This window comes from Heteronotia binoei, chromosome 11, assembly GCF_032191835.1.
Source record: "Heteronotia binoei isolate CCM8104 ecotype False Entrance Well chromosome 11, APGP_CSIRO_Hbin_v1, whole genome shotgun sequence".
Lineage (NCBI taxonomy): Eukaryota > Metazoa > Chordata > Lepidosauria > Squamata > Gekkonidae > Heteronotia > Heteronotia binoei.
In genome coordinates, this window is record NC_083233.1 from 38,300,286 (window position 1) to 38,312,956 (window position 12,671).

Sequence of the window (12,671 nt, forward strand, 5' to 3'; positions counted from 1 at the left end):
GTTCTGCTCCTTAGTTCAGCCTCCTCTCTTAGAGTTCTCCTACATGCAATCTTTGCCTTTGTAATGTAGCCCACACTGGGTTGCAAGAGGTGCCACCAGCCCTGTGGCCATCCAGCTACCCCTTGGTGTGCGGCTTGCCTGACAGTGACCAGTCTCCAAGTCATCTCCAAGTGGCTGCGGCATTCAGCCCAGGGCTGCAGCCTGCCCGGGAGGGGGGGGGGCACATGGACAGTGCCCTGTTTTTTCAGCACCCCCGCCCAATCTTCCCTTTCAGTGAAAGGTGGTTTAAGTTTTCAGCCTAACCTGTGCTTTGGTCCTCTTGTGAATGAGAAAAATGTGGAATGTGGGAAAAGCTATTTATTCAGCACAATCCATATAGTAATCTTACCATATTAGTCACCAAATGAGTTTCTCACACATGCCTTTTTCATTATGTTTATGTTGGTTATAGATGTAGATGTGTATATATGTTTTGTTTGCAGACTGGCCAGGTTTGATTCCTGTTCTCATTAGTTAAAGGATCTCAAAGTAGACAATACAAAACTAGATGGACTCATTGTCAGAGTAGTCACTGCAAGAGCTCCACTATACGTTATGTGTGACCCAAGTTGGTTTCTGACCAAAAGCATGGCAGGGAGGAAGGGCTTCTTCCTGCACCTTTTCTTGAAACAGCCACAATGCTGCCCCCCCCCCCCGCAATCATGCAGAATATTTAGGTGAGTCCTAAGAGAGTTTCTTATGAAAAGGAGGACCACAGTTCAGTCACAGAACACACGTGATGCAAGCAGAAGGCTCAAGTTCAATTCCTGGCACCTCTTGTTCAATAAGTTCAGGTAACAGGAAAGCTTGGATTTATTTTGTGAGCCTGGAGGGTAGCTGCCAGTCAGAGCAGACAGCGTTGAGCTAGAGGACTGATGGTCAGAATAAGACAGCTTCATATAAACATTAATGAACAAACTCTAGTCCATTTCTCTCTCTCTTTTTTTAAAAAAGTGTAACCTCACTTTACCAGCAGTTAAGAGCTTAAGTCTGCTCATGCTCTTGAGCTGAAGGAAACTGGAGACCAATAAAACCCTCTCCCATTTGCCAACTGACTGGAAGAAGGAAAGTCCAGAGCAGTGACTCATACAGAGGTACAACAGGCAGCCTACTTTATATTTCAACCATACACAATGCAGATGAAGTGGAATAATTTACATCCAAGAGAGGTTAATTGGACATAGGCAATGAATCATGCAGAGACCTGGTTGGCAGTCTCTTTTGAAAGGTACACTTTGGGCCATAAGAGTATTTAATTCATTTCTCCCAGTACATTTTTTTGGAACTATAGTGCTACAAGATGAAGACACAGATCATATCATATTCAAAAAGTTGAAGACTGGTAGAAAGACTACTTACGATTTCTGTGGCACTGATTTGGTTGCAACTTTGCCAGCTGGTTCACTCCATTCTGCAAAGAAAAGAACTACCCTGAAATAATTGCCCATGGATTCTGCTGTTAAGTGCTACTCCATCTAATTGTAAGTGATGTTATGATGTACTTCAAAACAGAACATGACACAATATGCAAAATACTTTTTAAAAACCCAAACAAATTACAGCTCTAATCTACTGCAGCAGCATGGAAATGAATTTTTCAACCCTTATCTTAATGACATTAAGACTAAGGACAATGAAGACCTACTTTGTACATTATATCCTGAGGTCAGATGCTGTGAATCCTGCAAGGAAAACAAACAAAATGTCAAAATGAGTTAGGAGCTTAAGGAGAAAGATCCATATTTACTCATTAGACTAATAGTACAAGGGCTACATCAACAAAGACAGATAATTCACTGAAGCCTGTATCCTCTCACCTACATTAGCATCCAAACGTGCATTCATTTTAGCATCAGAACATGCATTCATTTGGACAAAAAAAAGAAACCTGTTGACTTTACATCAAGGTCCAGTTCAAATTAGATGGGACCATGGAAAAAAGCACTTTGCCATGCAGATTTTCAACACAGATCTCATTCATCTTGTTTAAATGTGCTTTCCACATGCACCAGTTCATGCACTACCATGGTTGGCACATGTCAAATCAGACTTTATATAGAGCCACAGGGGTAAATTCTGGCAGGAGCTCCTTTGCATATTAGGCCACACACCCCTTATATAGCCAATGCTCCAAGGGCTTACTAAAAAAAGCCTTGTATACTCTTGGAGGATTGGCTACATCAGGGGTGTGTGGCCTAATATGCAAAGGAGCTCCTGCTAGAATTCCACCCTACCATGGTGGAAAAAAGCCATGGCTTTTTTTTTTAAAGCTAGAAAGCATGGGCTGGCTTGGTGTCAGGGGGTGTGACCTAATATGCAAACTAGTCCCTGCTGGGCTTTTTCTACAAAAAAAGCCCTGTGGAAAACAATGGGTACATCATGGGGTGTGGCCTAATATGCAAATGAGTCCCTGATGGGCTTTTTTCTACAAAAAAAGCCCTGTATGTAGCAATGTTGTATAGTGGTTGGACTGGTGGTAGAAAGTACTGTCAAGTTGCAGCCAACATATAGAAACTTCATAGGGATGTCAAGGCAAGACATGAACAGTTGGTTTGCCATTACCTGTCTCTGCATAGCAACCCTGGCTTCTCTGGTGGTCTCCCATCCAAGTACTAACCAGGGTGGACCCTGTTTAGCTTTCAAGATGATCTGATGAGATCAGGCTAGCTGGGGCCATCCATGTCAGAGCAAAATGTTGCACTAAACCCTGGGAAATCTAAGTACAGATCCCTACTCTCCCATGGAAGCACACTGGGAGACCTTGTGCCAGGCCCTCTCTCTCAGCCTCACTGAATCCCCAGGGTACTGCTGGAAATAAAATGGAGGAGTTGAGAGAATCATGTATGTGGCCCTAAGCTCCTTGGAGGAAGGGTAGCATAAAAATATACTAAAATAAATATTTTGATCTGTGCTTCCTCCCAAATGCACATGGTGGTTTTCATGTTTATCTTCACTCCTGCTTTATCCTCACAAGCCCTCTAGCCCTAATCACAAGTGATAGCAAAGTTTGTGTAAGGTGTATGTTTGATTTTTCTCATGCTGCAGTCAATGCACTTAAAGCTGAATGTATGATTTAAACCTCACATATATTCAGGTACTGGTCCCCATTTTCATTTGTACAGTGAAAGCATGTTGGCTCTTTCTTACAAACAGATGTACATGCAGGATATGTGTGTGTGCACTGTAACATGCAAACAGGATTCCTGTGAGGTAGTTTAGGTGGAAAGAGAGAGAGAGAGAATGACTGGCATGAACTGAGTAGGGGTTTGAACCCAAGTTCTAGTCCAATTTTAACCACTACAGCACATTGATTCTCATGGGCCTGCACATCTGCTAAGCATGTTTAAATGAGATGGGAACCAGAAGGAATGCTTAGATGTGTATATGCTTTACTGGGAGCACACTGGGAGTAGGGCACTAACATCGCCATTCAATAAGACAAATGTGTGGTAGAACACAAACTTTGGGCTTGTGACTAACTCACCCATCACACATAGAGCTTTTAGTGTGAATTGTGGTAACATGCACCAGTGCCTACTTATTTAATTATGAGGTAGTTAAACGATTCTTTTAAAAACCAAGCCAAACAATCCAGTCCTATGGCTCAGCGCTGTTTTATAAAAAGTGTCAGAACTATAGGATGCTGAAATCATTAAGACCTCTGCGGTTCCTTCTCCCAGGGCATGATTAGTTCCTAATATTCTACCATACTGCTAGTCAATCCCTTGCTAAGCAAATCATGCCGTAACAGTAAACATGGCACTTTATATCTGAGTGTCAAAGGGAAAAATAAATTGCAGAAATGACTGCTCTCCTTTTCTACTGCATTATTACACTTCTAGTGGGAATATTTAATTTAAAGAGATCTATAACAATGCCTGTCTTGTGCCCACATTTGCAAAAGCCATGCTCCAAAGCAGTTGCTACTGCTTCTAAAAACTGTTTTGTAAAGAAAAATGTATAGCCAACCTATTCCTTTCCAAAGACGAGAGCCACACATGTGATAATTTATTATCTTTAATATATTAATTTGAAGGGCTTCCTGGTCCCCCACATTAGAAAGAGAGACTCAGAGAGCAGGTCTACTCAGGTGTATTCAATGGGCCTTACTCCAAATAATGCACTCCTAGGATGACATTGACAGAGACCAAACTTAGATTTATACTAAGGCTTCATTAATTTTAAAACTGAATTGCAGGTGGTAAACTCTTTACCTCCCCCAAGAGGCTAACCAAAGGGGTTCACCAGTGTCAGGGCAATCCTACCCTGGCTCCAAGCAGTTATGTAGCCACTCTTCACCTGTCTTTGCCTGCACACCAAACTGTGCTGAGAGATGCTGCCGATCACACTTGTTGGCTTGAGGGTTTGGGATGTTTAGCACCAAGAATGTTCCCACCCTAGGAACTTAGGTTGATCAGCCCATAATGGCTGGTCATGGGTGATTTCCCACTAGGCCTTTAATCCTGGTTCAAACCTATCCCAGAATGGACATTCTACATTGAACTTGGGTTCACCCCTCATTTTATCTTTTCATTTCTACATGCAATTGAGGTCACCCCAGTGTTACTCCACTGTTGTCCTGGGTTATCACAACGCTGTTTGCCCCAGAGTTGTCTTGCACATTCAAAGGCAATCCCAGGGCAGATTAGCATAGCAGTATTATCTCAGTTTGGAACCTTTCAACTCCTTTACCCCTCCACCTGCAATTTCAGGTGTTCCCTCTAAGCTGCAGTGTCTTGTGAGCAAAAATTCTACTTTGTGAGCTACCGGCATTAAAGTTGTGAGCTACTGACGTTCAAGTTGTGAGCTACTGCATAAATTAGTGTGCTCTGGGGTCATCCTTCCCGAGCTAAGACAAAAATGTGTGAGCTGGAGGCCAAAAATCTGTGAGCTAGCTCACACTAATTCAGCTTAGAGGGAAAACTGCTGTTGGCCTATATAAGCTCTATTTTGATAGGAGGGTTCTATTATATATTTTCCCATTCTTTTCTTTGCTGTCCATTTTGGGTTGTGCACCATGCAGTTGCCACCAACAACCCATCTTCTTCCCCCACCCACATTGGATGGATTGGAAGGACTCAAATGTGGTGCAGGTGCTCCCCCTTCTTGATTGCGGAGGAGAGAACTGAGTGGGCAGCATAGGTCAAACTGCCAGGATATTCTTTTTCTCCCGTAGGGAGGAGAATGCCTTCCCCCATGAAGCTTTCCTGCCTTGCTTTCTCCTGTGTTGCTCCCCAGGGTTTTGGGGTGCTGGGTCCCAAGTCTGGCTGTCCCCTGATACTATGGAGTGCTCTCTACCAAACTGTGACGGCACCCCTTCACTCAGTCTTTGGATCCCCTAAAGGGAGAACTGTTTCTCTCCTCCCCCCTTCCCCTCTGTTGATGACTAGGAGCTGAAATGTAGAATTAATAACCTGGGACAGGCAGGCAATTTGAACTGGGACAAATGGTAGTGTAGAAAAAATAATCAGGGATAAATGGAAGGTAAATGGCCCTGAGTCAAACTCTGAAAGAACCTGGGTTTTGGAAATTACCCCATGTGACCTTTCCTCAGCCTAAGATCTAGCTGCTTGCTGATCTAATTAAATTAGTAACAAGTCCATACCAATCCTGTTGCATTACTTAGGTCCTTACCTGTATACTGACCAACTTCTTTTAATAATACTCTCCTCCCACCCTTACGTTATGAAGGAGGCAAAACTAAAAGAATCTCTGATGGCCAGTTAGAGACAGTCGTAGAAACTTCTGGCTTAGCTGCCTGCAGATCCCATACTGTAATGTAAAGGGAGGGATGGTGGAACAGCTTTGCCAGTGACAAATGGCAACACAGTTTTAAATCACTCTCTAATTCCCCCACTGGCAGGGAAACACAATGATGCACAAACTGACCTCAAAACCAGGGTGTGACCAAATTATGGAGGCCACTAGGAATGAGCACAAACCGCATTTTGTGGTTCAGTTCATGTTTTGTGGCTGAACCATGAACTGAACCATGAATTGATACAAACTAGGAGGTTGGCTTGTGAACTGACCCAGTTTGTATAGGTTTATGAGTCATGAAGGAGAAGAGGAGGAGGAGAAGGAGGAGATTGGATAAGAACATAAGAGAAGCCATGTTGGATCAGGCCAGTGACCCATCCAGTCCAACACTCTGTGTCACACAGTGGCCAAAAAACCCAAGTGCCATCAAGAGGTCCACCAGTGGGGCTAGAAGGCCTTCCACTGTGCCTCCCCCAAGCACAGGAATACAGAGCATCACTGCCCCAGACAGAGAGTTCCAACAATAAGCTGTGGCTAATAGCCACTGATGGACCTCTGCTGCATATGCTTATCTATTCCCCTTTTGAAGCTGTCTATGCTTGTAGCTGCCGCCACCTCCTGTAGCAGTGAATTTCACATGTTAATCACCCTTTGGGTGAAGAAGTACTTCCTTTTATCTGTTCTAACCCAATTGCTCAGCAATTTCATTGAATGCCCACAAATTCTTGTATTGTGAGAAAGGGAGAAAAGTACTTCTTTCTCTACCTTCTCTATCCCTTGCATAATCTTGTAAACCTCTATCATGTCACCCCGCAGTTGACGTTTCTCCAAGCTAAAGAGCCTCAAGCGTTTTAACCTTTCTTCATAGGAAAAGTGTTCCAACCCTTTAATCATACTAGTTCCCCTTTTCTGCACTTTTTCCAATGCTATATGATTTATACCCTACCCTTCACTCAGAGTCGCAGAATAGCTTACACTGTCCTTTACCTTCCCTTCCCCACAACAGACACTCTGTGAGGTAGGTGAGGCTCAGAGAGCTCTTTTGAGAACTGCTCTTTGAAGAACAGCCCTGAGAGAACTTTGTGACTGACCCAAGGTCACACCAGCACCTGCATGGGGAGGAGTGGAGAATCAAACCCAGTTCTTTCATATTAGAGTCTGCAGTTTTAACACTACACCGAACTGGCTCTCTTTTAAACTCCCATTTAAAGTTTAAACTCCTGCTTTCTGCTCTCCATTGTATTTCACAGGAAACATAAATCAGAAATTTAAATGGCTCCCAGACATTTAAACCAAACAGTTGAGCACCAAGGAGCTGATTTTTTTCATGAAGAGCAGAAATCAGGCACTAAACCCCTGCATTCTGCTCTTCATGAATGGAATCAAAATTTGTGATAGTTCATGGTGGTTCTTCAGTTCACGAACATTTTATCACGAACCATGAACTGTCCCATATTCAAGATGAATTTTAGTTCATCAGCTGGTTCGTGCCCATCCCTCATTGCCCCCCAAAAGATGGAAACAAACACTCACCATGGCTGGATTGTACACCCGCTCCCCATTTAAATGTGGCCATGGTTTGCTATTTTGGTGCTCATGTTACTGGTCAGTATTTATCAATATAATAATATATTTTCTTTCTAATTTCATATTAGTCTGCTTCAGGGCTATTTTTTTTAGAAAAAGCCCAGCAGGAACTTATTTTCATATTAGGCCACACCCCCTGATGTTGCCATTGTTTCACACAGGGCTTTTTTAGAAAAAGACCAGCAAGAACTAATTTTCATTTTAAGCCACATCCCCTGACACCAAGCCAGCCAGAACTGCATTCCTGTGTGTTCCTGGTAAAAAAAAAAAGCCCTGGTCTGCTTATAGTGAACAAACTCAGCAGGAGAGTTCTGTGTGCAGAAACTAAGCTTCTACATTTGTATCTGAAAATGATAAACATGTGCATCTAGATGTGCCAAATCTGAACAAATGCAACTTTTGATGCGGCTCTGGGGTCACATCTTCATTCTTGGCTATTAGCTGGGTTCTAGCCAGAATGGAGGCTGCACCATTTACTCAAGGCACTGGTTGGCCCCATCTAATAATATTTTGAAAAATAAGGGGTTTTTTACTTGTGCAATGAAATCTTGCATTAAAAATCACTATCACCCTTCTCCAGCTTTAGTTACCATAACAGAGCACAGCAATGTTTTTTAGAGGGAAGGGATAAATGAAGTTTCTTTGTAAATGAAAGGTGTCCATTTTAACAGTGTTATAAAAAAACCCTGAAAGAGTAAGTGTTCTTATCCAGTCTAAACGTTTATGACACTAACAATACATAAACAATAAAACACAAATAGAATGTGTGGGTCTAGCAAACGGGTTTGTGAGTATTCAGTGGGTTAGTGAGAAATTGATCATTTTAATTCAGTTCCTTGAAGGCCACCTGGAAATATGGAAGGCCCAACTAGCCTGAACAGCTGGTTACAGCCCTGATTGTTAGATCTGGAGCAAAAATAGAGCTGGATCAGGGCCAGTGAATTCAATCCCAACATTTCATTCACCCAAAGCAGTGGATGGGATTTGTGGCATACAACTAATATCAAGGCTGCCCATAGCATACCTGCACTTTGTTTGGAATGGAAAACTTATTCTGTTCTGCCTTCCCAGGTGTGTGGATAGCACTGAGAGGTGGAGGCCAGGAATGGGTCATCTCCTAGCAAGAACAGAAAAAGAAACCAGGAATGTAGTTTGCATTACATACACCAATCCATGTTTTCATTACCTTTGCTTACAATTTAATGAGTATTCAGAAAGACATTAACTCATGTCTCCAGTGATATGTTACAATATTTTCCAGTTATTGCTTAAAAAAACAAACCTTTGTTTTTGACAAAACATAAGATGATTTTGTGATAGAGAGAAAACAAAGATTTAAAAAGACACAGCTATTTAGCATTAGAAAAAAGTGTGACAATGCCAGCTTTGCCAAAAGTAACATGGATATCACGTCTAGTTTGATGAAAAGCCAGCTCTTATCGAAATGTATCTTCTGAACTGGAGATGAGTGCTTCTAATAGCACCTTATTTGAAAAATTACAAATCAACTCACAAAATGAAGGCAATAAATGCATGGCAAAAGCTCTGTAAGAACTAAATACATGTAGAGGTTTTTATAGTATTTTTTTGAATGAACTGTTTTTGGGAAGAGCCATGGCTGAGTGGTAGAGCATCTGCTTGGCATGCAGAAGATCCTAGGTTCAACCCCTGGCATCTCCAGTTAAATGATCTGGCAGTAGGTGATAAGAAAGACCTCTGCCTGAGACCCTGGAGAGCTGCTGCCAGTCTATGTAGACAATACTGACTTTGATGGACCAAGGGTCTGATTTGGTATTAGGCAACTTTATGTGTACATATATTCATGCTCTGCCTCAAATTAAGACAAGATTAAGATAATTTCAATCAAATGCAAAGCTGTTTGCCCATAAGAATACGGAAAATGTTCTTCTGTTTTCATTGACTTTAACAGATGTCAGGAGGAAAAAGTTTTAACAGACAAGTGGTTGGATTTTGCAAAGGCAATGTTGAGAAGGGCACTCGATATTCAACAATCAATGACTTTTCCCAAGAGGGAAACTGAATACAGGGGCTGAGGAATCCATGCAACTTATTTCAACTCGTTTTTAACAAAGCAACATCAAATGCATGGACTTTACAACACTGTTGTAAAGGTGACTTTATAACAATGGAAAACTATGACATTATGAATCGCCACTGTCTTGTCCCATCACAGCCAATCAATGATACAGCACAGACTGATGTTACAATGGGCTCCAGTTTTCAACAGCACAAGAAGTTGCCTTCCAGGCACAGGATCTCCCACACAGCACCACCAAGCAAGGGCTCACCTTGGCAGTCCCCAATTTCCAAGCTATAACAACCTGTGTTGCTTTGACTGGTGGCTGTTGTGCTAATAGAAAGTGTGAAGATCCTTCCACTGCCAGCTTATGGTTAAATGTACAATACTATGCCTAACAAGCTCCTGAATAGGGATGGGCACGGACTGATCCATGGACCAAAATTCATAACGGACTGGGGGCTAGTTTGTGGTCTATTTGCCCAATCCATTCATTTGCTGTTTTGACGGACTGACCACAGACCACAATTTTTTTAGGTGGTTCATTTGGGGCAGTCCTTGGGGAGTGAACTCAGGAGGCATTTAAATGCTTCCAGAACCCACTTAAGGATTGCACTGCTGGGGGCATTAAATGCCCCCTGAGCTCACTGACATAGTGCCATAGGTGTAGTGCAACCCAGAAATGGGCTGAGTCCATGTCTGAGTCCCCATGCAACTCACAAACTGGTTCAGAAACTGGAGAAGCTAATGGAAGTTCATGGTTCATGAAATTAATGAACTATGAACCTCCATGGACCTCAATTTTTCTGGTCTGTATCCATCTGATCACTACTGACATGGTATAACTAACACATGTCACTTTGCACACAGAGAAATCTCCATGATTTGTCCTCCTTCACCAATGGCAGAATCATATATTAAACCTATCTATATCTCTGAGGGACTCCAAAGGGAAGAAATCACCTAACAAATCCCAGGCAACTCTTCTGCCCCACTTCAAATGTTCCATTTGACATCCAAATTTAGTGGTTGGTTTGTCACTCACATATGTTTCAAAGGAACAGCTTAGTTTAAGCAAACAGTGGATATGGCCAATGAAACTTCATGTGTCCTTGAAGTTCTTTCGAAGGGCTCTACAGAGACTCTCAGACATCACAACTTTTCAAAACAAAACAAAACCTCCTAGCCCTCATAGCTGTAAAGATTAGTTTGATATACCATTGCTAAATTTGCTAATTAATTGTGAAGAAACCAAAAGATGACAACTCAAATGATTTCAAAGGATAAATTAACCATCCCCCCCACCCCAAGAATGACTCAAGACTTTCATATGTAAGCATAACTACTTTGGTATAATGTATGTTAGGAGCAAGTAGAGTAGGACATCTAACACAAAGTGCTCAAGTAAAAAGCAAGTTCATGTTCATTTCTTTCAATGACATATGCAAATATTACCATAGGTCTCTAATTTAATCCCAACACCGCTCTGAGCAGAATACTCACTTTTGTTCTAAGCCTGCAACACTGTGTCTCGTACACTTTGCGGGAATTCAGCAGAAAATCATAAAGGTTTTTAATTTTATTTTAATTTTGGGAGAAGGTGAAGAATAATTCAGTTTTCAAATGTGAAAGTCTTTAGAGATTCTTTGGGTGTAATAAGAGTGTACAAGCATAACATTTTAGGGTAGGTTTTAATGAAAGCTAGTCCACAAAATCATCAGGATTTATTTTCACATGTCTGGGACTTTAAAACAATTCCAGAATTGTCTTTGCTGATGGATGAGATGTAGAGTTGCTTAAGCGCGAAGGGTTTTGTTGGCATAGACGGTGCTTTGGCTCAACAGATGCATCTGCCTTTCAAGCCTCTTCCTTACTGAAATATTATTTAAACATTGTTTTAATTGACTCCACGTGTTGTATTATTAGGCTAGACATGCTTGCTTCTCAAGCCTCCTCTTTCTTTAACTAGCTGTAGTTGCCCTCAGGAAAGGAGCTGAGAAGGATATATACAGAAGATGCTTAATGAACAGCTACCAGGAAAAAAATGGACCATGATTTGTCTGTAGGGCTGTCAGTTTAATGGCTCCCAAAGCGCTCAACGAGAATGTAAAGAATCAGAAGGAAAGTTGTGTAATTCTGCGAGGCAAGTTTGATGCTGTTATGGGATAGAAGAGAAAAAGGGACTCAGATTGAAAAGGCCAGAAACTAAAGAAGAGCGTTATGGAAGTAGACATCCAGATAAATTGCTCTCTTTTCAGACGTTTGGCTGGCTGCCCTTCACCTAGTTTCATTTTTTTGTCCATCACCTCCTGGTTGGTTAAGAACAAGCCTACATCCCACAAAGAAACACATCAGGGGGAATGAACAATCTGGGAATTCCCACAAACACCAAACCTTTCCCTCTGGCTTAATTACCAGACACCAATACCCAGTGAAAACTGGATTCAACTAAGCTCTCAGGAACTTGAGTGAACAAATTTTCCCTATCTCCCTATGTTCAATTTTTCTTCTAACTTACTCTGTTGCTCTCAAATTCCATGCTACCTGGTCCCTGGAGCAAGCTCAGGCCTCCTCGGGCTATTTACTGTCCTTTTTCTTACTCTAAAATTTAAAGTCATATTTTTCTGCATACCTTCCCTAGTATACTGCCTTCAATAAACATGGCTACAGATTCCAATGGAGAAGTCATAGTCTTCTGAGAGAGAGAGAGAGGGACAGAGAGAGAGCTGTGTTGCCTTAAAAACAAAGAGATTTATTCAACTATAAGCTTTCATTTGTTAGATTCTGCCTAATAAAGATAGCAGTAATAAGAGCAGCAGCAGAAGCAGAAACTATTCAAAAAGCTTTACAGGCAGTGATCCTAGGTGTTGCTAATTCCCAGATGGGATCTGAAGAGCCTCCAGAATTACAACTTATACCTAGCATACAGAGATAAGTTCTCTTGGAGAAAATGATTGCTTTGGATGGTGCACCCTAAGGCATCTTTGGATGCTTCACCCTGCTGAAGTCCCTCTCCTCCCTGTCCCCTCCCCTCCCCAAACCCCAAATCTGTACCCCCCCCCCAAAAAAAAATCTCCAGGAATTTCCCAACTGTTTGCTGACAACCCCAAGTGGTCCTTGGAACAACTTTATCAGTAGGACTGCCAGCCCTGAGTTGGGAGATACCTGGAGGTTTTGGGAATGGAGCCTGAGGAAGGTGAGGTTTGGGGTAGGGAGGGACTTCAATAGGGTATAATGCCATACGGTT

The 12,671-nt window shown here is 42.0% G+C and overlaps 1 protein-coding gene across 2 annotated transcripts in view; it reads right to left on the reverse strand.

Annotated features, from left to right (window-relative positions):
• Positions 1-12,671, reverse strand: part of AFF2 (ALF transcription elongation factor 2) — a 531,080-nt gene that overhangs the window by 211,405 nt on the left and 307,004 nt on the right. For both annotated transcript variants that reach the window (XM_060249320.1, XM_060249319.1), the window contains exons 5-7: positions 8,411-8,503; positions 1,685-1,721; positions 1,399-1,450 (exon numbers count right to left, since the gene is read on the reverse strand). In XM_060249320.1, coding sequence (XP_060105303.1) covers positions 1,399-1,450; positions 1,685-1,721; positions 8,411-8,503 — 182 coding nt within the window. The remainder of the gene's footprint in view (positions 1-1,398; positions 1,451-1,684; positions 1,722-8,410; positions 8,504-12,671) is intronic.